This window comes from Geotrypetes seraphini, chromosome 16, assembly GCF_902459505.1.
Source record: "Geotrypetes seraphini chromosome 16, aGeoSer1.1, whole genome shotgun sequence".
Lineage (NCBI taxonomy): Eukaryota > Metazoa > Chordata > Amphibia > Gymnophiona > Dermophiidae > Geotrypetes > Geotrypetes seraphini.
The window spans coordinates 31,454,108-31,481,174 of record NC_047099.1 but is presented as its reverse complement, the minus strand read 5'-3'; the positions used below and the strand labels follow the sequence as shown (position 1 = coordinate 31,481,174).

General features: G+C 44.7%; 1 protein-coding gene across 1 annotated transcript in view; it reads left to right on the top strand.

Annotated features, from left to right (window-relative positions):
• TFR2 (transferrin receptor 2) overlaps positions 1-27,067 on the top strand; it is a 47,818-nt gene that overhangs the window by 9,952 nt on the left and 10,799 nt on the right. The window contains exons 3-15 of the mRNA XM_033924155.1: positions 5,246-5,468; positions 12,549-12,732; positions 13,631-13,771; positions 16,157-16,268; positions 17,035-17,157; positions 18,731-18,847; positions 20,199-20,338; positions 21,222-21,385; positions 21,584-21,703; positions 23,201-23,283; positions 24,175-24,238; positions 25,651-25,718; positions 25,818-25,894. Coding sequence (XP_033780046.1) covers positions 5,246-5,468; positions 12,549-12,732; positions 13,631-13,771; positions 16,157-16,268; positions 17,035-17,157; positions 18,731-18,847; positions 20,199-20,338; positions 21,222-21,385; positions 21,584-21,703; positions 23,201-23,283; positions 24,175-24,238; positions 25,651-25,718; positions 25,818-25,894 — 1,616 coding nt within the window. The remainder of the gene's footprint in view (positions 1-5,245; positions 5,469-12,548; positions 12,733-13,630; positions 13,772-16,156; positions 16,269-17,034; positions 17,158-18,730; positions 18,848-20,198; positions 20,339-21,221; positions 21,386-21,583; positions 21,704-23,200; positions 23,284-24,174; positions 24,239-25,650; positions 25,719-25,817; positions 25,895-27,067) is intronic.

The window sequence follows — 27,067 nt, the reverse complement described above, 5'->3', positions numbered from 1 at the left end:
ACAGTCTCCCTATAAGTGCCAGCGTTCAAATCAAATTAGGGGGGGCTATTTTTTCAATTTTGTATGGTGAAGCACCTTGTTATATGATGGAATTAGTCTGTTTATTACTAGGTCATAAGTCTGATTGACTAAGAGAATACTTACTGTTGGGATATCCTAGTATGAAAAATGTCAAATCTGCTAAATATAGGTCTTCTTTCTTTTCTTACCAAGTGGCTTCTTTTAGGAACACATTACCATTACATATTCGAAAGATCAAGAACTATCGGGAATATAAATGGACACTTAAGACTTTTTTGTTTCGAACATTTGTCTTATTAGAAGAAGAATGGTTGTATGATGTTTTAGTTTCTAAGCTCTTGAACTATTAGCTCAATTAGTTCTTAATGCTGCAGTGTTCAATGAACTATTTGTGGGCTAAAAGCTCTGTATAATGTAATCTACCTATAGTAGTAGAAAATCAGAAAACAGGACTTTAAATGTGGCAGATTGACTGGACCATCATTTACTCTGTAGCTATGCTGACATGAGATGGCAATCACAGCAGAGAAGACGTAACCATCAGGCAGACTAGGTAGCTTCTTAGGGGTGGCAAAGTTCAGCTACATCATAGCAAAGCAACAGGTCCTGACGGCTACACACAGAACCATTCATGAATACTTTCATCTGTAGGAAGGGCGGGCAGTTTTTAGAGGAGTTTAGACAGATTGGGACTGATTCTATAAAAGACACCTACAATTAGCTGTCTATTGATTTAGGTGCCGTTTATAGAATCAGGCCCATTATTTTGAGAGGTATAATGTTGACATGATCATTATATGATTAAAATCTCAGCATTCCTACAGGTGCAGCTCAGGCAAAATTTGTTGTTGCAGAAGCCACTGATGTTGAATAAAATGTACATGAGTAGAGTTTTGGAAACAACTCCAGGATTATATTTCATCACAATAGGAATTGGTCTTAGATACATTCCTAGTGCTCTTAACATTTGTATTGTACAAAAAAGCTATCTTCTGGAGTTCATATGGTGTAATATGCATAGGTAGGGTTATCAGATTTTCCAAATGGAAAATCCGGACCCACAGCCCCGCCCCCTCGACCTGCATGAGCAACAAGCGACATCGGGACAGCATTCGCGCATGCGCTGGTCTGATGCAATGACATCACGTGCATGCGTTTGACATCAACCCGGACAAAGTGTCGGGTTTTGAAAAGCCATCTGGATCCCCGAACATGCCCTCAAAAGATGTCTGGTAACCCTATGCAAAGGCAATATATAAAGGTGTGCTTGGAAATTGTTGCTAACCAGGCCAGCAATTTTCTGGTTGTTTTTTTTTTTCTTGGTTTCTGTGTTTTGTTTTGAGCACAAGCATATGAGGTCTATTTCTATTGCAGCTCTTGGCACTTGAAGATCGCTCTCTCTCTCTCCATAAGCAACATTGAATAGTGTCTTGTTACTGACACTTCTATGAGCAATGTCGTTCTTAGGGTTTTTCTCCTCTCTCGTGTCCACTGTATCTGGTTTTCTAGCATGAAGCTTTTTAGATTCAAACATTTTTTATTGATGCAAACATCATCAAATACAGCAAATACAACATCAAAGCACATCAATAAAGCATCAACTATTATAATATAATATACATAATAAAAGTCAAATTCCAATTTCAATAAACCCCCACTATATCTATATGTGTTTGAACCTTTACCATCCCTCTTCACTCCCATCCCTCCCCACCCTATAGTATTCTCTACCCAATGATACTCTCTTCATTTAACTAAGTAAAAGCCCAATTAAGAGATCCAACTTAAAATCGCACTACGGCCCTTAGGATGTAAGTCTTGCAAATAAGAACCCCAGATTTGTATAAATAACATATTTTGCTTTCTTATAATTCCAGCATCTCTAGCTTCCCAAATGCTTTTTAATGTATTTTTAGAGATCATATCATGTGATTACAGCCTCATCCTCTACAATCCTGGTAGGGTTGTGGCCCTAGTGTTTTTCTGATAGAGTGGTTGCAACACTTAGACAGTTTCCAGTGGATCAGCTGTGCTAGATTATTGTGTTTTTTCGATATACTAGCCTTCTGACATCAATATGTCGCAATTAAACACACACATATATATGTATGTGTGTGATATATACATATGAGGGGTGCTAAAAAGTTCTCAGCCCAACCAATCAACTTCCTAAATTCTGAGCGTAATTTGCCACTGGTGCTGAAAAGAGTGTTGGCATTGTTTCAGATCATTGATTGAACCATATCTCTCTTTGGTGGGGCTGAGAACTTTTCAGCACCCCTTTGTGTGTATACTGTATACACATTTAACTCCTATATATTCATTCAAATATATGCAAATATTCCCATATTTTATGGATTCAATGTTCTATACTGATCTCTTTAGGGGAGTTCAGAATGGTTTACATTAATTTATTCAGGTACTCAATCATTTTTCCGTCTGTCTTGGCGGGGTCACAATCTATCTAATGTACCTGGGGCAATGGGGGGCTAATAATAACAACTGATGATATATAACCCTCCCCTTTACAAAACTGTAGTGTGGTTTTTAGCACTGGCCATGGCGGAACAGCTCTGACACTCATAGAATTTTAAAAATGGCCCTTGACAAAGCTGTTTGCAAAGCATGTTGGGTCCATTCTCAAAACTGACATAATTCAATCACTAAATTCAAAAATAAAATCATTCTCCCCCTACCTTTGTTGTCTCCCTCCCTCCCTCCATGCTATGCCTTATCTTCTGGCCTGCTCCCGCCTGGCCATTTTATGCCGCCCCCGGTATTATCTTCAGGCCGGCTCCCTCTTCCTCACTGATGCAGTGCACAAAGCTGTGGGCAGCAGCTGCTTGTGCGTCCCATGCCTCATCTGGAAACCTTCCCTCTGACGTTGCAACGTCAGAAAGAAGGCTTCTGGTTCAGGTGCAGGATGCGCGTAGGAGCCACTGCCCGTGGCTTTGTGCACCGAATAAGTGAGGAAGAGGGAGCTGGCTCGAAGATAACGCCGCATCGATCGCACCGTGGACCGGCGGTTGAAGAACACTGTTTTATAGAATTAGGGAGCTAGTGTATTTTGAGGCTCTTTTTCAAAGCATTTAGATACACAAAATGCCATAGGTTTCTATGGTGATTTGGGTGTCTAAGTGCTTTGAAAATGAATCCCTAGATCTACCAGCTGGGTTTTTCAGATCATATGAGAAAACCTAAGCCAGTCCTGATTTTAGCCTCAATATATGAGTTTATGAGTGTATTCATTTGTATCCCACTTTATACAAAGCGGGTCACAGCAAATACATTTGCAGTATTAAAAAACACTAATACATACACAGTACATACTTAAAACAGAGACAAATCAGCGACCAGTGCTCAAATATCTACAATGGACCTAATTTTCATAGTTCACCTTACAAAACAGGAGTCTCTTCAATAATCGCTGAAAATGACATATGTTTGGACTGCAGAGGGGTTACAGCCACCACTGATTCAGCCAGTTCCGATGACCTTAGACCAGACATGGGCAACTCCGGTCCTCGAGGGCCGGAATCCAATCGGGTTTTCAGGATTTCCCCAATGAATATGCATTGAAAGCAGTGCACGCATATTCATTGGGGAAATCCTGAGAACCCGAATGGATTCCGGTCCTCAAGGACCAGAGTTGCCCATGTATGCCTTAGACCGGTGGTTCCCAACCCTGTCCTGGAGGAACACCAGGCCAATTGGGTTTTCAGGCTAGCCCTAATGAATATGCATGAAGCAAATTTGCATGCCTATCACTTCCATCATATGCAAATCTCTCTCATGCATATTCATTAGGGCTAGCCTGAAAACCCGATTGGCCTGGTGTTCCTCCAGGACAGGGTTGGGAATCACTGCCTTAGACCAATAGAGTTTCCACAAAAACTAGCTCCTGCAGGTAGGCTTTAGGCCAGTACTAATTTTTGGCTTCCCCCTTCAAAAAAAAAACAATATTTAGGCACCTGTAATATGGTGTTCCAGTAGAAAAAGCAAAGACAAAAAATATCTCTAACACAGGCCTGCACAACAGGACATGTTTTCACGATTTCCCAAATGAATATGCACGAGATCAATATGCATACAATGGAAGCAGTGCAGGCAAATAGATCTCATGCAAATTCACTGGGGAAATCCTGAAAACCCAGCCTGGATTCGGCCCTCGAGGACCGGAGTTGTACAGGTCTGCTCTAACATGAGGATGTAAATTCAAAACCAGGACTGGCCTAAAATCTCCCTTCCAGGCACTAGCTTTGTAAAACCAGTTCTAAGACAATCAATTACTCTATGTACAGTATAGGTCACCTCATCTTCAGTGGGTGCCTATGTCATAAGGTGAGCTTTTTCCAACATACTCAAAACAAGATGCAGCAAAAACCTGAAACAGGACTGTACTATATAGCTTGATTTACTATATAGATTGAGACATAGAATAAACCGTATCTTCTCTAAGCTAGATCAGTAAGAGGATGGGATTTGATATACTGTTTTCCTGTGGCTAAAATCAAAGTGGTTTACATATTATATTGTTCATTGTGATCTTTTATACCGCTATTAATGACTGGGGAGTCAATTCAGAGTGGTTTGCTTGAGCCTCTGTAGAGGTATTACAATACAGAGTTACAAAGAGCTTTTGCAAGGTGTTACAATACATGGGCTCTATATAAGACATGGTACTTATGTTGTATCTGGGGCAATGGAGGGTTAAGTGACTTGCCCAGAGTCACATGGAACTGCAGAAGGAATCAAACCCAGTTCCCCAGGTTCTCAGTCTAAAGCACTAACCATTAGTTTACTCATCCACTCCAGTAAGAAGAGAAAACAACACACATATAAAATGAAAGCCAAGCAACAAGAAAAAGCATTTTTTCTTCTTATGTGAGCTCCTAAAACAGAACAGTGCCACCTAATGGCCTTACAATAGATTGCAAACTTTAACTTATGGTTGTGGTATATCTCAGCATCCAAACTGTCCTGTTTATTTATTTGCCCAATTTATTGTTTGCCGCTCCCCCAACAACTACAAGGCAGATAAGCAAATATACTATAAAAGGAAATAAAACAAATAAAATAGTAGAATATGTAACATAATCAAATCAGTAACTTTACAGAATGCCAATGAGAACTGAATCAAAAAGCCTCACCTTGCAATGTTTTTGAAAGGCTATTGCTTCACTCTTCTCTCGAATTCTTTGTCCCTATTCTCTTCTGCTCTCAGACCAGCAAAGCTCATTCCCAACCCTCTTATATGATCTACCGGAACGCAGACTCCAACCAGACAGAGATGAGCCAAGTGGAGATGAAGATGGCGGAGCAAGAAGCAGAGGACAATGAGGTCTCCATCACACATGACATGGTAGCTCTGGTCACCAGGAAGCCTCAAGACAGGAGGCGGGCCATGATCTATCTCATCCTCATTGCCCTGCTCATCTTTACCCTTGGTAAGTCAGAAAATTCTTCTCCCACCACATCCCACATGAGATGGATAAAGAAAGGCCCAGGGATATGATCGTCAACCTTCCAGGCTAGGCCTTCCCAGGCCTCACTAATTATCCCTTACTACTGCAAAAACATAAACCCTCAGTTTTTTTTAAGGATTGCAAGTTTATTTTGTATTTGATATACAGCCCATCGGCACAGCCATCTGAGCAGTTCATAATCTAATCAGGTACTCTAAGTATTTTCTCTATCTGTCCCGGCAGACTCACAATCTAACTATGGTACCTTGGGCAATGGAGAGTTAAATGACTTGCCAAGAGTCATAAGGAGTGGCATTGAACTTGAACCTGTAACCTCTGGGTGCTATGGAAGTAGCTCTAATTTTAGGCATCTTTTATAGAATCAGGACTTAAGGGCTTACACATAAATCTTGCATTAACCAGTTATTGCACAGTAATGCAGATATGCTAACTGAACCTACTCTCCTCCCCATACACGACTCCTCCCAGTGGTGTAGCAAGGATAGGAGGCACCCCCAGCACCCTCCTCTCCACCTCCTGGCTACACTCTTACCCTCCCTTCCCCCTCTCCCCCCCCCCCGTATCTCTTTAAATCTTCACCAGCGCGAGCAACTTTTCTGACCTGCTGCTTGTGCTGGCATTGGCTTTCCCTCTGACGTCACTTCCTGGCCCCACGACCCAGAAGTGATTTCAGAGGGGAGACAGGTCAGTGTGAGCAGCAGGCTGGAAAAGTTGCTTACGCTGGCAAAGATTTAAAGAGGTACCAGGAGGTGGGAAAGGAGGACACAAGTGTGATGTGGTGTAGGGGGGGCAGAGAGGTGCCAGCGCCCCCACCCCCACCGAGATGGCGCCTGGGGTGGTCTGCCCCCCTACTACTCCACTGGCAGTATTTGCCACAGCTGCCAGAATTTGCCTGGTGCCCTACTAGAAGCGAGAGGTGCTACCCTCAAGAGAGCAGCTTCTGACAAAGCTGTACTATATATATATCTGATGCCAAAGTTGACTGCTCTGAAGAATGATAGTATGGTTGCTTTTGTCAGGTATGGCAACCATATAAGATCTGGAGGGGCCTCCCATTGTGACCTGTTTCTTTTCCTCCCCCCTTGTTATATCTGTTTTTAATTGTGCCTCATATATTGTTTTTATTTTAATGATTTTCTGGGTTCTTTCTTTATTTGTTTAAAACTATTTATTACCTGCCTATAATCCTAGGTGGTTTACAATAAAAAACAAATCAAACTTCGTCGTCGTAGAGGCATCCTTTGGCTTTCTTTCCAGTGCCATTACAATAAAAAAACATTCATAATCATTTAAACAAACACATAAAAACATTCCCACAACTCAAAATTACCTGTAATCTCACATGTATAATGTAAACAACAGCATGTTCATAGATCTTTTGCATAAATACATGTTGGATACTATATCTCCCTACATTGTCAAATCAGGCAAAATACAAGCATAGCCCTCCTTAGGGTTACCATATTTTTCTCCGGGAACCCCCGGACACATGACCCCACTCCATTCTACCCCCCAGCCCCACCACCACAAAGCCTCCTCTTTTCTTTCGGACGAGCTCCAGCTGCGTCTGCAGGGCCCGGAGCATGCGCAGATGTGTTTGACGTCATCCGTGTCTGCTCAGAGGCCCTCCAGATGCGGCTGGAGCTCGTTGGGGCTTTCCAAAACCCGGACAAATGATTGATTTTGGAAAGTCTGTTCAGAAGCCCAGACAGTCCTCTAAAAAGAGGACATGTCCGCGTTTGCCCGGACATCTGGTTACCCTAGTCCTCCTCCTATCTAGACAGAAACTAACGTGGCTTAGTAGCATAAATTTTCCACTCTTATTCTCAATTAAACGCTTTGGGGAAAAAAACCCCGTTTTTAACAGTTTCCTAAGCTGCAATAAGCTCCATAGCCTTAGATTCCCAGACATATCATTCCACATCACTGAACCAGCAATTGCAATGGAAGACTTTTCTGTATTAACATAATGAATCTCTTTCCTACTTCTCACCTCCAACATCATACAATTTTCAGATCTCAATGTCCGCTTGTATTTTATAAATTGGGGGTTGGATAGGTGGGAAGATTAAGCTGAATATAAGGGTCCTTTTACTAAGGCACGCTAACCGATTTAGCACACGCTAAATGTTAAGGCGCCCATAGAATATAATGGGCGCCTTAGCATTTAGCGCCTTCTAATCTTTAGTGCGTGCTAAATCGGTTAGCGCACCTTAGTAAAAGGATCCCATAGTTTGGCCTTGCGTTGTGATTTGCTCTGAGCTTTCTTATGTACAACTCAGATCAATGAAGTGCTGCCCGATTCAGGGGAAAAAAATTTCGATTCGATTCACCCTGTTGAATCGATTTTTCGATTTGATTCACTTTCAATGACACAGCTTTTAACCTTTAAACATTTTATTTAACCAAGGCAATATCATGTCAAAAATAGGAACATCCAAACTATAACATAGCTGTAAAGTTAGAAACATGGATTCACAGCTTCCCCAAAGCAAATCATCCCCAAAGCTTCCCCAGCCCCCTGCCCGATTGGCGCTCCCTTTACCCACAGTCCTTTCTTCTTTTTTTTTTTTGTCATTCAATGCTTTTATTAGGTCTGACTGTGAATGTTACAATTTATACATAATACCTAGTTTTCACTTCAGTAAAGCTTTAATTCAGTACATCACATGTTAAAAGTGAAAGCCAAATAACTACACTTCTCCCTCCGTATTCGCGGTTTCAGTATTCACGGTTTTGATTATTCATGTTTTTTTTAGCTTGCTGGCTCCTCCCCCCAAATTTCATCAGCTTGCATAGAGAAATCGCTGATTCCAAGTGTTTACAGAGAAAATCGCCAATTCCCAGCACTTTCTTCACCGTGTTTTGCCTCTCCTTCAGGAACAGGCCAGGTCTCCCCACCATGTTATTCACGGTTTCACCATATTCACAATGGTTTTTAACAGAAAACAGCGAATAACATATGAAAAAGTTATTTGCGGTTCTGTTAATCCCCTATCACAGCGAATATGGAGGGAGAAGTCTAGGTTAAATCTCCAACTAGCATTTCAGTATCCTTCAGACAAGGCAAGCTAGGAGGTCATAATCACTTTGCATACACAGGTAGTGTTTGGAAAAATAATTATATAAACTAGTACAGGAGTGCCCACACTTTTTTGGCTTGCGAGCTACTTTTAAAATGACCAAGTCAAAATGATCTACCAACAATAAAATTTAAAAAAACCCACAAAACACACTGTACGCAGAGAAAATGTTAATTATCATTTATATTCTGGGGGTTTTCAAAGAGGTCAAGGCAGATGACTTTAAAAAATGCAATGTCATCTTAGTAACATCTATACAAAACTAGACAAACATACCCCCTCCCTTTTTACTAAACCGCAATAACGGTTTTTAGTGCAGGGAGCTGCGCTGAATGCCCCGCGCTGCTCTCGATGCTCATAGGCTCCTTGTGCTAAAAAACGCTATTGCAGGTTAGTAAAAGGGGACCATGGTGCAAAATATAGACGAAGATATAAATTCTCAAAACAGACACATTTTGATCACTAAATTGAAAATAAAATCATTTTTTCCTACCTTTGTTTTCTGGTGATTTCATGAGTTTCTGGTTGCACTTTTTTCTTCTGACTGTGCATTCAATATTTCTTCCCTTCTTTGTATCTCATGCATGCTTCCTCTCCTCCAACCAACATCTCTGTCCTTCCATGAGTCCAACTTTTTCTTCCTCTCTCTCTACCTACTCCCTGCCACCTGCCACAATCCATTCCCTCCCCAACTTTTTCATCCTCTCTCCATGCCCCCTTTCTTTCTGTCTCTCTGCCCCCCTTTCATTCTTTCTGTCTCCATGCCCCCCTTTCTTTCTGTCTCCTTTCCCCCCTTTCTGTCTTCCTGTCCCCCTTTCTTTCTGTCTCCCTGTCCCCCTTTCTTTCTTTCTGTCTGTATGCCCCCTTTTTTTCTTTGTCTCATGCCCCCTTCTTTCTTTTTGTCTCCCTGTCCCCCCTTTCTTTCTGTCTCCATGCCCCCTTTCTTTCTGTCTACCTGTCCCCCCTTTCTTTCTTTCTGTCTCCATGCCCCCTTTCTTTCTGTCTCCATGCCTCCTTTCTTTCTTTGTCTCCATGACCCCTTTCTATCTTTCCTTCTTCTGTCTCCCTGTCCCCCTTTTTTTCTTTCTGTCTGCATGCCCCCTTTCTTTCTGTTTTTCTTTCTGTCTTCCTATCCCCCTTTCTTTCTTTCTGTCTGTCTCCATGCCCCCCTTTCTTTCTTTCTTTCTGTTTCCCTGTCCCCCTTTCTTTCTTTTTGTCTGCATGCCCCCTTTCTTTGTTTTTCTTTCTGTCTTCCTGTCTCCCTGTCTCCCTTTCTTTCTGCCACCATGCCTCCTTTCTTTCTTTGTCTCCATGACCCCTTTCTATCTTTCCTTCTTCTGTCTCCCTGTCCCCCTTTTTTTCTTTCTGTCTGCATGCCCCCTTTCTTTCTGTTTTTCTTTCTGTCTTCCTGTCCCCCTTTCTTTCTTTCTGTCTGTCTCCATGCCCCCCTTTCTTTCTTTCTTTCTGTTTCCCTGTCCCCCTTTCTTTCTTTTTGTCTGCATGCCCCCTTTCTTTGTTTTTCTTTCTGTCTTCCTGTCTCCCTTTCTTTCTGCCACCATGCCCCCTTTCTTTCTATCTCCCTGCCCTCCTTTCTTTCTTTATGCCCCCCCCCCACCTCAAGCCACCGCCGCCGTCGGGGAACAGGTTCTCAAGCCGCCACCGTGGCCGAATTCTCCCTACTTCCCCGACGCCCTATCTAGAACTTCCTCTCCGACGTCGGGTGGGGGGCGGCGGGTCCGGCGCTTTTACACAGCTCAGCCCCTGCTCTGTCAGTTCCACCGCTTTCCCTCGTTCGCTCTCTCGGCCAGGCGTGCGTCTCGTGCCGCCGCTCGTTGGCGCGCTTTCCGACCAATCGCGCGCCCCACAGCGCTGTCTTCTGACGTACCTTCCGGTTTTTTTTTTTGGTTTTTTTTTTGCAAAAACCCGGAAGTTACCTTAGAAGAAGGGCTCCGGCGGCGGGTCTCTAAGTCAGTCGGGTGGCGCTCGTTTCCTTGAAAAATATCGGGAGTAGAGTCCTCTTTTTTTTTTTTGGCAAGCCATTTAGACTCACCACACAGATGGTGGAAGAAAACAGTTGAAATAAGTCCCCCTCAAAGAGCTGAAGAAGCCCAGAAAAAAAAAGAAATCTTAAAAGCAATATCAAGCAAAGCTTATCTGAAGTGCCAAACGGTGCTCAGAAACTGGTACTTTAGCTGCCATATAAGCTTTCTCTCGTCGCACCAATATTTATGTTAGGCAACAGCTCAAAATGTATAATAGCAAAGACTTATCTTATTTGCTTTGTTAGGTTTCTACAGGCTCTGGGTCCGGGAAGGGGTAAAACGCGGACCTGACGGACCTCACGGATCTAGAAACCGCACGTCCTTAACCCTTTCAGGACCAAGGGACATATTTGTCCCATAACTTTAAAATCCTATAAATTTTGATTGGGATAGTCTACAGTTCTAAATTTGATATGTACGGATTCCATAGGATACTGCCTTTATGTAAACAAACTGGTTCCGACATTCATTCATTAGCGTCGTTGCCAGATTGACGAGAAGATTCACTTGCCACACTGTCCATAAGCCAGAAGTGTGATTTTTTTAAAAAAAAAATAATGCTATTTCACAAAAAAAATCAATTTTTTGGCATCTGCAAGCCCTTTTTACCATAAAAATGTCATCAAAACCACAAAAATTGGCCTACGATCCTTATGGTCCTGAAAGGGTTAAAAATCTGAGATCTGTGCCACTTGTACTTTCTGGCTCTGACAGACCTTGATGACAATTTAGCGCTGACGGATCCATCTCGGCATAGGGAGGGAAAAGTATTAGGATCCGTCAGCGCTAAAAATGTCATCGAGGTCTGTCGGAGCCAGAGACTTAAGGGCCTGATTCTCTATAGCGCGCCTACATTGCAGGTGTGCAGGCGCATGGTTGTCAATCAATTGCTAGGCGCGCGTTATAGAATCACGCCCACAGTTTTTTTTATAGGCATGTGAAATGTAGGCTACCATTTTGCAGGCCTACATTGCACATGCCTGCCACGCAAGTCCAGAGGCGCATAGCAACACGTAAGTGCGTGCAGCAACTTCCGGTGCAAGCTCCAACTCTGCCCGCCTTCTGTGCGCTTACACATCGTTAAGCGCCTTCATGCTCCCTAAGTAGGCGTATTAGTACAGCACGTCTAATTTTTTTTTTTTTTAACTTGCTCTACCATTGTATAGTTAGGTGGAGGCACCACGTCTACCGATGCCTAACTTTAACGTGCTATAGAGAATCAGGCCCTAAGTGCTGGAGCGGCTCTAAAACGAATCCTTTAAACCGGTTTCCTGGTAAAAGAAAGTGAGAGGTGGTTGTGCTTGCTATATCCCTGTCCCACCCTGCTTATGGGGGTCTGCTTAAACCTGACTTTCTGGGCGCTGTTCATTCTCGTTTGTGTTTGTTTTCAGTAAATTTAAAAATCTGAGGTCCGCGCCACTTATAGTCTCTGGCTCTGACAGACCTCGATGACATTTTAGCGCTGACAGATCCTAATACTTTTCCCTCCCTATGCTGAGACGGATCCGTCAGCGCTAAATTGTCATCGAGGTCTGTCAGAGCCAGAAGCTACAAGTGGCACGGACCTCAGATTTTTAAGGACGTGCGGGTTTAGATCTGTGAGGTCCGCGTTTTACCCCTTCCCTCTGGGTCCTAATGCATTTTGCAATAGCGTCTTCTGAAGACCCTTAAGCTGAATCTCACAAAAGTATGGTCTGTCCCTCATGCGCTGAAAAGCTTCAGTCTGCATTTTTGAAGCTTTTCAGCACATGAGAGACAGACCATACTTTTGTGAGATATCTGATGGATACCTATTTGTTAATGCATAAATATGCATTGTGGGTCTCCTGAAATTCATGACCAGTGTAAAGTTGGGGAAAACCACTGACTTTCTGGACCTGATGCTGCTGACTTCCCATCTTGTCTGTGATCATCAGCCTTCCTCTTTGGCTACTTGGCCACTGGATCATGCCCATCTTGTGTAGCCCCTCATGCTGAGTACCTGGTGGTCAGTGATGAGCCAGACCAGTCCATGAAGAAGACAATATTATACTGGGCCGATCTGAAACTGATGTTCCAAAAGTACCTCACTAGCGAGGAGCAACTTGGCAAGACCATCAAGTGAGTTCTTCACCTTCATGAGCCACAAATAAGCCTGCAGACAGTAAGGTGGCCACACAACTCTAGATTGTATGGACAAGCTTACTCAGCTCTAGACTTGATCTCACTGCACTCAGGGATAGGCAGCACTGATTTCCATAAGAATAGCGGGGTTATAAACCTTCTTGGGTGGGTGTTGATGGCTACAACCAGCACCAATTCAATCTAGAATTATTTGGTCACCTTAGTGGGAGGATTTTCCTAGAACACTGGCAGATTCTGGTCCCAACCATGCAAAGCAATGATCAGAAAATAATAGATGAGGGGATTTGTGTGTCAATCAGGGATGGCCTAAGATAGGGTTGCCAGATTTTACATTTGTAAAATCTAGACCCGCCCCCAGGCCCATCCATCCCTGCCCCGTTACGCCCCAGTCCTGCCCCTAATCCCGCCCTAGCCCCACCCTCGCTGCTTGCTCTGGTTGGGCAAGAAGGCATCCGAAAATGTGACACAATGATATCGTGCGCACTCGCACGTGCAAGTGATGTCATTGCGTGGCAGAGAATGACACGGGGACAAATTTGTCCCCGTCCCCACAGGAACTCAATTTTCTCATCCCGTCCCCATGAATTTTGTTGCTGTCCCTGCCCCATTCCTGTAAGCTTTGCCTTAACTGCACAAGCCTCAAACATATGATTTTAGTGTTTGAGGCTTGTGCAGATGAGGATGGAGCATGCAGGAATGAGGCGGGGACGGGAAAATGAGTTCCTGTGGGGATGGGGAAAAATTTGTCCCCGTGGCATTCTCTAAAACCAAGGGTGGCTCAGCTTCTTTGCACTGATATGGGTCAGGAGAGAACCAGTCCATTGACATGAAATAGGCCTAAATCTATCCATCTTTTGCATCCTTTTTCCTGTAGGCGAGTCAGTCGAATAAACCACCCAGCTGGCTCGGATGAGATAAATTCACTGGCTTATGAGATGATGACCTCTTTCAACAAGTACAAGCTAGACCACACTTGGGCAGACAGTCACTACGTGCCCCTGCAATTCCCAAACAGGTGAGGCCACAGCAGACATACCTGTACGTTACAGGAACACTTTTTAACATAAAGCCCTGGTAACAGAGAAAGAGGCGCTTTCATCTGTCATGAGCCATGTTTCAACAATAAGCCTACCACATCAAAGGTCATATTCAATAAACCTGTTGCACTATCCAATCAGAGAATTGGCCCAACGACGCAATTTTATAAATTGGGGGTTGGATAGGTGGGAAGATTAAGCTGAATATAAGGGTCCTTTTACTAAGGCACGCTAACCAATTTAGTTGACGAAGCTTAGTCTAAATGCAAGAAACATTTCCATCCTTCTAGAACACCTATGTCAGTTTATTTAATATGACGTTGATGTGGCCATATTGCCAAAACAGGCCATTGTTGGGTTTTGCTAGGAAATGACCTTTTCATTTATTATCGTCCTGTCGTTCTTGGTGCTTTTGCTTCTTCCTTGCTCTCAAGTATGAAACAATCGTATTGTTCAATCAGGGAAAGAGCTTAGAAGGCTATTACTGTAAGGAACTGTGGGTACCATCTAAGGATAGTGTTATTAGGCAGTTGTATACTTGCCGAGTATGTGGTAAATGTGTTTCCACTATCAACAGGGACAATGTAACAAAAAGAGTCAGAAAAGATACTGTGTAAACAAAAGCAAACCGACTCTGTAATGGTAACTCAAACCACGAGAAGGACCCGTTGTGCTAAAATACAGCTCAGAGGTATAAAACTCTAAAGAGGAGGAGGTAACCCCCTCTTGGGAAAAAGAGTTTATTTTCCAATCATTGCTTCATAACAAACGAGTCCAACTCAAAGGTATGAATAATTGTAAAGTATATATGTCTCACTAATAGTGCAAAAAGCATTCAAAAACGTTTTAAAAAAACAATCAAAATTTCTGCATTCAGGTAAGCACTAAAAACTTTGCATTCATATAGTGAATTCTCAAAAAAGGTACTTGTCAGGGTCCCGACGTGGCCCCGTTTCGGTGTCTACTTCAGGAGACCCCGTCTGGCTGATTAGCTTGCTTACAAATTAACAACCATGTAACATTTAAATGGAAGATCTGAAATGCAAAAAACAGAATCAAAAAATGCAATAGAGATGGGCTGACACCTTCTAATAGCCACAAAACCATGCATAACTTAATAAGGCTTACGACTAGACGGCAGGACAGGAGCACAAAAATGTACGTACCGTTCAGCAGATGAAAAAATTATTTGTGCTACACAGTGTACCCGCCCCCACTGCGGTATTTAAACCTAAGAAAGGCGGGAAAACAAACGTAGCAAACGTGATGACATCACTATTACACTGAAAACAGAGTACAATGCAAAAAACTTCAGAAATAGTTCACAGGAATCAGACATGATCAGAGGAACGCCACCCACTCGATTTCATTATTGAGGCCATAAGGGTGAAGAGTTTTAAGATCGTAGATCCATTTCTGTTCCTTTCTCCACAGCATCCGAGCTGTATCCGAGCTACGTTTGTTTTCCCGCCTTTCTTAGGTTTAAATACCGCAGTGGGGGCGGGTACACTGTGTAGCACAAAGAATTTTTTCATCTGCTGAACGGTACGTACATTTTTGTGCTCCTGTCCTGCCGGCTAGTCGTAAGCCTTATTAAGTTATGCATGGTCTCTCAGTACGATTACTTGATGATTGGGCCTAGAAGCAGGATATGATTACGGTCAGGGTTCTTAAGTGGCGAACTGGGGAGACAACGCATTCATCTCTTCCTCTATCCCCCCTGCTGCTGACTTCTGAATGAAATAAGCGGCACAAGGAGGAGGGGGAGGCAGCAGCACTGTATTTATTTGGCTGCTGGGGCTTTGGTATCCCAGCCAGCAAAGGTATGAGCAAAGGGGTGCTGTAGTTCTGGGGGGGGCCCAGGCCCCCACGGCCCACCAGTGGCTATGCCACTGAACTGCTTAAAGCCACTCTGGACGACGAGAGGGAAACAATGGAATGAGAGTCTCTGGGGTTATGGTTAGGGTTACCAGACGGCGGGATTTCCCCGAGCATTTCTTCCTTTTGAGGACAAGTTCGGGAGTCTGGATGGCTTTTCAAAACCCAGCACTTTGTCTGGGTTTTGAAAAGCTTCCCAACATAATTGTGTCGGGAAGGGGCATGCGCGCGGGCGCAACCAGGTGATGTCGTATGCGTGTGCATGATGTCATTGTGTCATGTCCGCGCATGTGCAGATGCCATCTGGGGGGGTGGGACTGGGCAGGAAAGAGGCAGAATTGGGTGATCCTGGGGGGGGCGTGACCATGGGTCCGCATTTTCCCCGAAAGAAAATCTGGTAACCCTAGCTATGATTCTGTTCTTTTATTTGGTGATAGACGGCCTCCGTCACCTGTATCTCACCTGTCCTTTCTTCTCTTGCATAGGACAAACCCCAACTCCCTGCAGTTTATAGACAGGAGTGGGGCCATCCATGAGGAGGTGACAATAGAGGATCCAGATGTTTATTGCCCCTACAGTGCCACTGGCAGTGCCACGGTATATAAAATGTATTTATTAATTTACATTTCTTATATACTGCTTCTATACCAAGTGGTTTACATCCAGGTACCACACGCACATCTTATATAGAAGTCAATAATTCAAGATACTTCATCCTTTGCAGTTCCACTACAGAAACCCTTTGAATTTGGAGCTCTCATTCAGTATTCCTGTGGTGATGCTCTGCACTTAGCAGTGGCACAGTAAGGGGCGCAGGAGCCCAGAATCTTGGTTTATATTTGAGTATACGGTATTAAGGTCCAGATTCTCTAAGCAGTGTCAGGTTCTATAATTTGCTGTGTACTTTTTGAAAAATTTCAATAAAATATCGATAATAAAAAAAAGGTACTTTTGGTGCCGGTAAAGCACCCAAGCTTAGTGAAAAATATCATTTAATCAATGTTTTAAATTGATTTTCAAGGCGCCTTCCAGCGCCTAAAAAATAGACACCAGAATTGTGCCTCTGTAAGTACTTTATAGCACCTAAAACCGCTGTAGGCGAGTAAGGAGGTGCAAGTCACATCAAAAGTAGGCGCAATTCTCTAAACAGCGCCATCACGTGAATGACAAACAATCGGCGATTGCTTTTAAGGCGGCTGCCAACAACGGCACCGATTAGAGAATCCTGGCCTACGTGTTTCCAGCCGTATGATGTCATCGACTGATTTGGTTGGTGGCCACTGCCTGCTTTAGTGAGTTGCCGTGGACACACTGACATGCCTTTCATTGCCTGTACCTAAGTCGTTCTTCTTGCTTGCTGCAGGGAGGGCTGGTTTATGCCAACTACGGCGATAAGGAGGACTTTCAGCTGCTACAGGACCAAGGCCTCAGCCCCAAGGGCCAACTGGTGATAGTGAAAGTGGGGAAAATTAACTTCGCTGAGAAGGTGAGGAGCTTTGGGGAGCTGTTGGATGAGCAATAATTATCCGGTTGCTATTCAAAGCGATTTGTGCAGCCAGAAGAGGCTCCTGGCGGACTAATAGCCTGGGCAGAGCTATCTGCTGCTATTCGACGGCACTTAATCAGTTAGTGCCGTTGGATATCAGCACAGAGCTGTCTTAATTTGTGGGCAGTGGCAAAGTGAGAGAGGTTGGCGCACAGGGCAGTAGTACCCGGCCTCGCTGCTGTGCGCCCCTACTCTTCCCCGCTGTGTGAGCGTTCCCCACTTACCTCTTTAAATGTTCGCTGGTGTTGAGTAGCATCTTCCACCTGATGCTTGCGTCACTCTCGGCTCCCTTCTGACATCACATCCTGGTCCTGCGACCAGGAAATGATGTCAGAAGGGAGCTGAGGCTGGCGTGAGCAGCAGGTAGAAGATGCTGCTTATGCCGGCAAACATTTAAAGAGGTACTTGGGGAGAGGAGAGACACTGGCGCCCCTGTGAAGACGGCGTCCAGGGCAGTCTGCCCCTCCCCACTTACTATGCCTTTGTTTGTGGGTGGTGTTAGTTCAGAGTTGGCACTTTTACCAAATGTCCTGGAAAACTGGGACATGCCATCTTTTTAGAGGACTGTCCGGGCTCCTGGACAGACTTTCCAAGACCTGGCATTTGTCCGTGTTTTGGAAAGCCTCGACGAGCTTCAGCCGCCTTCGGAGGGCCTCTGAGCATGCGCGGATGATGTCATACACATCCATGCATGCTCCAGGCCCTCCAGATGCGGCAGGAGCTTGTCCGGAAGAAGAGCGGAGGCTTTGTGGGGACGGGGCTTGGGGCAGACAGGGGTGGCGTCACGTGTCCGGGGTTTCCCGGAGAAAAATATGGTAACCCTATGTGCCAATATTCAGTACTTAATCGCATAAGTTAAGCAGCCAAATCAGACCGCATAAAGGTCAATACTATCTTTATGCGGTGTTGCTAAGGTGGTTAAACGCTGAATATCACCTACTTGAATTTGTAACTATGATCTAACTGTACTGATCTACCTGTACCAGCAACTCTATTGAATGTCCGTGTCAAACTGCCCATTGTAACTGACCCAACCTCTTGTAATGTAATCTGACCTTGAACTGAATAGATAAACGCAGAATAGAAAACCTGATTAACATAATAAGAGACAGCCAGTTGCCTAAACATGGATATTCAGAGCTGGGGCCCAGACATGGCTTGGCATTGAATATCCAAGAATAAAACACGCCCACTGCCACCAACCGGATCTGGATATCTATCCCTATATTTGTGGTGGTATATATTGTTATTGATCACATTATATATAGGTTCCACCACTTTTTTCTCCCAGAAGAAAACAGAGAATGAATGCTGACTTCTCGCTCTCCCTCTCATCCTCTTTACTTTTTTCCCCTTCCTTTTAAACTCTCTCATTTTTCTCACTCTCTTCCTCTCTCTCTATCGCCATCCCTCTTTTTCCTTCTCTCTCTTCCATCTCTTTCTCCTAAAATCGTTTCCTCCTCTTTCACTGTCTCCTCCTCTGCCTTCTTCCTTCTTCCTCTCGAATCCACAGGTTGCTAATGCCGAAGCCTTTGGGGCTACTGGTGTACTGATCTACCCGGACCCATCTGACTTCCTTCTGGATGTTCAGGGACAGAGGCTGCCCCGGAGCACAGCCATATACGGACATGTAAGCAATAAGTGGAAGCAAGGATGGAGGCCCTATTGGACATAAAAGGAAAATTACAGTTTAATTTTAGCTTTAAAACCCACATTTCCTAATTGGAAACCATAGTTTTCAAAACTATCCATGGCTGTTGCTTAGGGACTGTGCCCAGACTCTCTATTCCAGGGGACATAGAATATTTGGTTTTTAAATTTTAATATACGGTTTTTCTACCTATGACACCAAGGCAATTTACAACATCCTGTAGAATAGTTTGGAATAAGAAATCAAAGCAGCATAATAAAAACCAGAGAGGATATGAAAGCAAGTAGCAGGCGGACACAGCACAAGAGACAGTATTGACTTCCTGAAACTGCTCTTCCTAATCCGGCACCGAGAGCCAAATTCTCAAAACCCATCGGTAAAATCCAGCGAGTTGATGTAGTGGGAGTGACTTTTAATTTACAGGCGATTCTCAGCATAATAGCATGCAAATTATATGCATGATATTTGTGCAGAGAATTGCCAGTAAAGAGTGGGAGGAACTGTGCCTAGCGTTTAAGCACCTGGGCCAATCAGAGGCCCCTCCCCGGTGCATCCCAGGATGGGGAAGGCCTGCCATTTTGAAGAGGCAAGGCGGGCCTGCCGGCCGGAAAGAGTAGGCAATCCTCCAGTCAGCCATCATCTGAAAAGTATGGGGGATGTTGGGGGGATCACTGGTAGATGGAGGGAGTGGGCATCCAAACTGCAGAGGGTGTCAGGTGGGGTTCTCTGGGGTGTTGGGGATCACTGGTGGTTGAAGGGAGTGGGCAACCCTCCTGCCAGGGGTGTTGGGAATCACTGGCTGCAGGAGGGAATGGGCCCCCCTCCTGCTGGGGATTTCAGGGGGACAAGGACCCCGGTGGCAAGAAGGAGTGGGCATCCCTTCTGCTGTCTTTTAATTCGGGGGTCTTTTTTTTTTTTTAATTTGCAGGGCTGCCAAGCTTTACTTTCCTATCCATGCCTGAGCCAATCACGTGAGCATGGTTTCACCCGGAAGTGGCCTTGGGCGAGTTTAAACAGCCCTAGGTGTCTCCTTACAGCTAAGACAGAGGCCTGCAAAATGCTGGCCTACATTGATTAATTACCTTCTCTAATACGTTCCTTTAGGGTTACCATATGGCTCCAGAAAAAGGAGGACGGATTGAGACATCCGGGTTTCACTTCCAGTACGTTCAGTGGAATTAAACCCAGATGTCTCAGTTTGTCCTCCTTATTTCCATTGCTTTCAATGAAAGTAAAACCCGGATGTTTCAATCCATCCTCTTTTTTCTGGAGCCATACGTTAACCTTATTCTTGCTACATTAATCATTTTTCTTTTCTCTGGCCCCACAGGTACACATGGGCACCGGGGACCCATTCACACCAGGGTTTCCATCCTTCAATCACACCCAGTTCCCTCCCATCGAATCTTCAGGTCTTCCAAAAATTCTGGCCCAGCCCATCAGTGCCAATGCTGCCATGAAGCTGTTAAGGTGATGCTCTGTTCTGTCTGTCTCTTCTCATTGTAATTGGCACAGAAATAACAGGAAAAACACATTGCTTCATAATGTAAGAATGCGATCTCAGGCTGCTGCCAAGTGTGGAAAGCCTGAAATTCCTATCACCTACAGAAGGAAGTGCCTAGCATAGAGTAATTTAGTAGACGATGCAGATAGGAACCAACTGGTCCATACTGATGAATGTCATGCATTGATAAGGTGTGCTCATTAATCATTTGCATTGGAAAGAGTACTCACAAAGTGAGTGCTAGATTGTCCTTTCTTGATCAGCAGGCCTGCTACCTAGTGCTGGGGTGGCCTCTGCGGGGCATGCAGGGTCATGTGCAGAGACTCATTGTGGGGCTGAAAAGTGGGACCATGCTTGAAGAACACTGCCACTCATGCACAGGGCCAACCCTGATCCAATGTTAACATTTTCTAGTTGTCACCCTTGGCAAAATTAATTGACTGTTGCTCATTGGTGATAAAGAGAATTGATGTCCTGTTTGGCAAGTAGAACTGGCTTTCTATGTTCAGTTAGAGAAGAACATGTCAGAGGAACAGAACATCCCTAGGAAACAGGAGATGGTTACTTTCCAAAGCTTGGAAATTAGAAAACAAACAGCGAAGGAAGACTCTGGTGTTCAATATCTTTTATGAGTATATCATGACTTGACACGATCGTGTTTCAGCCCAACCGGGCCTGCCTCGGGAGTCTAAAGACTTCTGAGGCAGGCCTGGTTGGGCCAAAACACAATTGTGTCAAGTCATGATATACCAATAAAAGATACTGAACACCAGAGTCTTCCTTCACTGTTTGTTTTCTACAGAGGAACAGAACATCCATCATGACATTCCTATCTTCCTCCTGTTTCAGTGCTTTGTCAGGCCCTCTTGCCCCACTGGAATGGAGGACCCCATATCGTCTGGGCTCCAACTTCACTGATCCCAGAAAGCAGGTCCGGCTCCAGGTGAATAATTACAAGTCATCTGTCATCATCAACAACATCTTTGGATGCCTTGAGGGACAGGTGGAGCCTGGTGAGTGCAAACCTTCTGAATCACCTGCAGGTAGCGGCAAATTGAAAATGGAGTAACATGGCCATATGACAACTGTGACCTGTGACAACTTTGATGGCTGTATTACCAGAGGGCAGATGACCAGCAGACGTAGAAATAAGGGAAGGAGGGAAAATAGCCAAGGGATGGGATAATTATGGGATTCTGTCATCTTTACAGATCACTATATTGTGATTGGAGCTCAGCGGGATTCGTGGGGCCCAGGAGCTGCAAAGTCTGGAGTGGGTTCTGCCATTCTGCTGGAACTGGCACGCACTTTTGTTGCTTTGGTGAAGAATGGTAAGCTATTTTGCTAATGGTCCTGTAACTGTGTGAGCAGGGTTTGGGTTTTTGGGTCTATAAATACACAGTCAGACGTGACTAGCAATAGTGCAGAAAAGTTTTGGCCAGGTACTAGGGACCTGGATTGGCCACCGTGAGAACAGGGTACTGGGCTTGATAGACCATTGGTCTGACCCAGTAAGGCTATTCTTATGTTATGTTCTTTATTGATCTAAAACACAAAACTCCCTGAATCCTATTGCTTCACAGGATCGGGCACACAGAAAAAACTCACTCCCTTGATTTGGAAACAACAGTCCTGAGCTGAGCCTGGAGCTGGCACTGCCATGCTCCAAACACTGACTGCAAAAGTCTTCTTCAAAACAGGTAGCAAGGAGTGGTCCTAGTCGGACCTTAGAAAAAGCTCACATGTATTTAGTACCCCAGAGTTGGCTTACCTCAGCCAAGCAGAATGTCTGGATGCTGAAGTCAAGAAGTATTCTGGGGCCTCTCTAACCTAATTCTGGCCCTGCCTTAAATACTTCCTGGCAGCTGCTTCCCTGACTCCTCCTGCCCGTATCACTTCCCCTTAAGAAGGAGCTACCTATGTTAAAGTAGTTCTGACAATGTGAGGGAGTATCCATCAGGGGGAGTGGTAGTGTCGTATGGTGGGATCCATGGCCCTGCCCCCAGGCCTGCCCTGTTCTACCCAGCCTTGCCTCCAGCCCCGCCCCCCTCAGCCTGTTCTTGTGCTCAGAGCTGGGTCAGGAGGGCATCTGCGCGTGTGCAGGTATGACGTGATGAGGTCACATGCATGCGTGTGATGTCACCACGTTCCATGTGCAAATGCCCTCCCGATGCGGTCCCAAGCTAGAAGCTTATCAAAACCCGGACAAAGTGCCAGGTTTTGAGAAGCCGTCCAGACAGAGGACCTGTCCAGGTAAATCCAGATGTCTGTTAACCCTAGGTGGGAGGAGGAAAGACAGTGGAGTAAGGCCACACAACTTCAGCTATCTACATCTTGGCCAGTATGCTTATCCATAATAGATTTAGGCTTTCTGCCTCCCCCTATGTACTGTCAGTGCCACTGTCCCCTGCTTTTCACTGGTAACTCTAATAATACAGGAAGCAACGGAATTTTGTTGGGGTTGTCAACTGGGCCCAGAGATAATCCCTGCCATTTTCTAGGAAAATGTCTATCCCTGATGGCTTGGAACTATCTGATAACCTATAATACTGGTTCTCTGTCCTGTCTTGGAGGCACGCATGACCATTCTGGATTTTAAGATAGCCACACTGACTGTGCACGAGTCTGGAGATGCAGTGTATACAAATCTCTCTCACGCATATTCATTGTGGTGATCCTGAAAACCCGACAGTTTGTGTTCTTCCAGGACAAGGCTGAGAAATACTGAATTATAGGAAAAGAGCTGAATAGGACATTTGAGTGGGAGAAGGAATGTTGTGGTGGGTGCTGCTGGTCGCTTTATAAAGTTCCTCCCCTTTCCATGCCAGGGTTTCACCTGAGAAGGAGTCTCCTGTTTGTCAGCTGGGATGCTGGGGAATTTGGCAGCGTTGGCGCTACAGAGTGGCTTGAGGTAATGGCCTTTGTCAAGAGGAGTGTGAGTAAGGGTAAGGAGGAAAAGAATATTTCTTCCTTGCTCAACTTTCCACTCAGATCAAAGCAGAATGTCGCTGAACTCTGCACAGTATTATTCCTTCATCACAGACTTAAGGTCATCATTCCCATTCTTCTTTCAAAACCCACCTAGTTTTTCTGGGATTTTCTTCTTTTCCCCCTCCTCTTCTCTCTCTCTCTCTCTCCCTATCCATTTGTCTCTATAATTTCCTTCTCTCCTCTTTCTTTCACTTGGCCATCTTCCTTCCCTTTTTTTTCTGCCAGCTTCTAAGCACTTCACATCCAACATAAAACATGTTTCGTAGGGATACAAGAAAAAAAAAAAAATCCTTGGTTAGTTGATTTCAGCAGTTGACTATAAATTCATCCCTCCTTTCTCAGTCTCTCCCAATTCTCTTTAGCTTCTGTTTGTTTGGGTTTTTTTCCTTGCCAGCACTTGGTGGCAAAAACACAGTCTCTCTTATTTCCATCCTGACTAGAGGAAAAACATTTTAGTGTTTTATCTTTTCTTGGTATTGGATGCTGTGTGGAAGAAAACCCACCACATAATAGCATTACAGATTCATACGATCACAGTCACTACTTCCAAATTTTGGATTCAGATTTGAATGAGAACCACTCTTAGCTTTGGGTGGCGGGGGGGCTCCTAGTGACATTGGTACCCTTCATAATTGCTAAACTAACCACTCTTCCTAATGTGGCTGATTCTAAAGATTGTTGTATGAGAGGCTCTTTGCCTATGTCTTTAGTAACTATCCATCACATGGTCTTCTCTCTTCAGGGTTTGAGTGGTGCTCTTCGCACTCCATCTGCCCCTCCCCCCTCACCTGTCTCTCTCTTCTGATTCCAGGGGTATCTCACCATGTTACACCTGAAGGCTGCGGCCTATATCAGCCTAGATAACGCCATTCTGGGTAAGAAGACTGCGCAGATATTTTACCATATGACAAAAGTATGACTTGACTGTTTAAGTTTTAGACAAATTGTCCATTAGATGAATTGTCTCTTAGGACAAAGTGTTACTTTAGACGAATTGTATCCTTAGACCTGTGTCGCTCCATGGTGCGACCTCATTTGGAGTATTGCATTCAATTCTGGTCTCCTTATTTCAAGAAAGATATAGTGGCGCTAGAAAAGGTTCAAAGAAGAGCGACCAAGATGGTAAAGGGGATGGAACTCCTCTCGTATGAGGAAAGACTAAAACGGTTAGGGCTGTTCAGCTTGGAAAAGAGACGGCTGAGGCGGAGATATGATTGAAGTCTACAAAATCCTGAGTGGAGTAGAACGGGTACAAGTGGATCGATTTTTCACTCCGTCAAAAATTACAAAAACTAGGGGACATTCGATGAAGTTACAGGGAAGTGCTCTTAAAACCAATAGGAGGAAATTTTTTTTCACTCAGAGAATAGTTAAGCTCTGGAACGCGTTGCCAGAGGATGTGGTAAGAGTGGATAGCGTAGCTGGTTTTAAGAAAGGTTTGGACAAGTTCCTGGAGGAAAAGTCCATAGTCTGTTATTGAGAAAGCCACTGCTTGCCCTGTATTGGTAGCATGGAATATTGCTACACCTTCCAGGTACTAGTGACCTGGATTGGCCAATGTGAGAACGGGCTACTGGGCTTGATGGATCATTGACCCAGTAAGGCTATTCTTATCTTCTTATGTTCATTAGACCAATTGACCATTAGACAAACTGTCATTAGACCAATTGCACCAAACATGAGTGAGAGAGCCTTCAAATGAGCGTAACGCGTTCCTAATGGGTGAAATGTGGCATCTCTGTTCCCATTGCAGAATTCTGCATAACAACATTAAAAAGCTAGGATGAATCTGCTTTCATTGGCAGTAACTTCTGTCTTGCCCTTTAATAGCTTTTCGGACAATATTGACCTTATGGCGGTCAGCATTTTTTTTAAAACCCTGGTGGACTTTGTGTACCCAGATATTCAGTGCCAGACCATATCTGGATATGAGTGGTGACTATCTGGGTATAATCTGATCACTAGCACTAACTGAGTACCAGCAATATTCAGACTAGTACCCAGAAAACTACCCAGATAAAGTAAGAACAGACATTTTGCTTCCTAACTTTATCTGGATTGTTATCTGCTCAGTGGGACTTTATCCTGGTAGGAGATTCTCTGATTCAGATATGGTCTTTTAAATATTGACTCCTAGCAGAGAAGGGAGTTGGGTATTTGACATTAACAGCCTAGTACAAAAGGACTTTTGATTTCTAGTGGGGATGGAGGGGTTGTGATATAAAGTAAGATGTGACTTTAACAGGACTGCTTGGACACAACTCATGTTTCCGTCTTTGCCTTTCAGGAGATGAGACGCTGTTGGCCAAAACCAGCCCCTTGCTCAAGAGCCTTATTGAAAATGTTATTCGTCAGGTGAGGTGTGACGTGCTGCCCCAGGCCCAGACACCCACAATTCTTTAATCACAGTTCCTAATGCTTTGTGTCTCCACTTTTGTTTCCTGGTTGATGCAGGTGGATAGCCCTAAGAGGAGTGGGCAGAGCATCTATGATCAGGTGGTACCCCAAGGTGCCAAGTGGGAGAACCATGTGTAAGTGTTAAAGCCAGAAACAATTAAGCACTAGTGATTTTACTCTGACCAAATCAAAATTTAACAATCAAGTAATACAGCTTGAGCTAATCAAGCCTTTGCTCAACCCTGAGCTGGTAATGTATTTTTTCCCAAGGACAAGCAGGCATAATGTTCTCACATGTGTGTGTGGGTGACATTATCCACGCAACCCAGTAAGGCCACTACCAAGTGCACTGTCACTTTAAATCTTTACCACCAATACAGCTATTCTTTAGCACTCTCCAGACCAGTAGAGGTTAATCTTTACGAATGGGTATATATCCAATCATGACCAGCAGGTGGAGACTGAAAACAAAACTGTGGGACAGTATATACTATACTCCCTTCTCTATTTCCCTCAGTCTTCTTTCAATCTCCAGCAGGTGTTGATATGATCTGTACCCATCTCCCTTGGTAGGGCTGTTGGAATTTGTTTAGGGGGTTTATAGTCCCTGTTTTTGGCCGGACGGAGCTTGGGCGGACCCTGTTTGGGGGTTTGTCCGACCTCGGGGGTGTCAAACCCGGCGGGTCTCGAACGGGGTCCCTCCCCCCACTTCCTCCACCTCCCCACATTTTTTTAGAGGAGCCTCAGCAGTAAGCCTTGCCCCCTAAATCAAGCAAGGCATATTGCTTCGAGAGCCTGTGGAGTCTGTTCTGTAAAAAAAAAAAAAAATCCTGAGGTAGTGCTGGTCTGGAGGGTTGTTTCCCTTTAAGAAAACTGTATTTTACTGTATTTTTTCATCTAACCGGCACTTTTTTATAGCTAGGTCGCGTATGGAGCAATGAGCACTTCTAAAGGGAAAAAGTGCTCATTGTGCTCCAGGCGCGAGGCACTCGCGGCCGGCCTGTGCAAGCGGTGTTCAGGCCGGTGTGGTGGAGGAGCTCCGTCGGCAGCGGCTGCAGGCACCCAGAGCTCCCCGCCGATGGTGCCTCGCGAGTCGGCTGGGAGCAGTGGGGAAGCCCGGTTTTCCCCAACCGCCCACGGAGGGATTCCCCGAGCCGCCGACGGTCGGGTTGTTGGGGATTCCCTCTCAGCTGATATTTTGACAGCTGATGCCGGCTTGCCTGTTTTAGCGGCTGGGACTACCCCCTTGTATGCAATCAAAGTCAGCCAAGTATAGGACAATCAAGCCATTGTGACATCACTGAGGT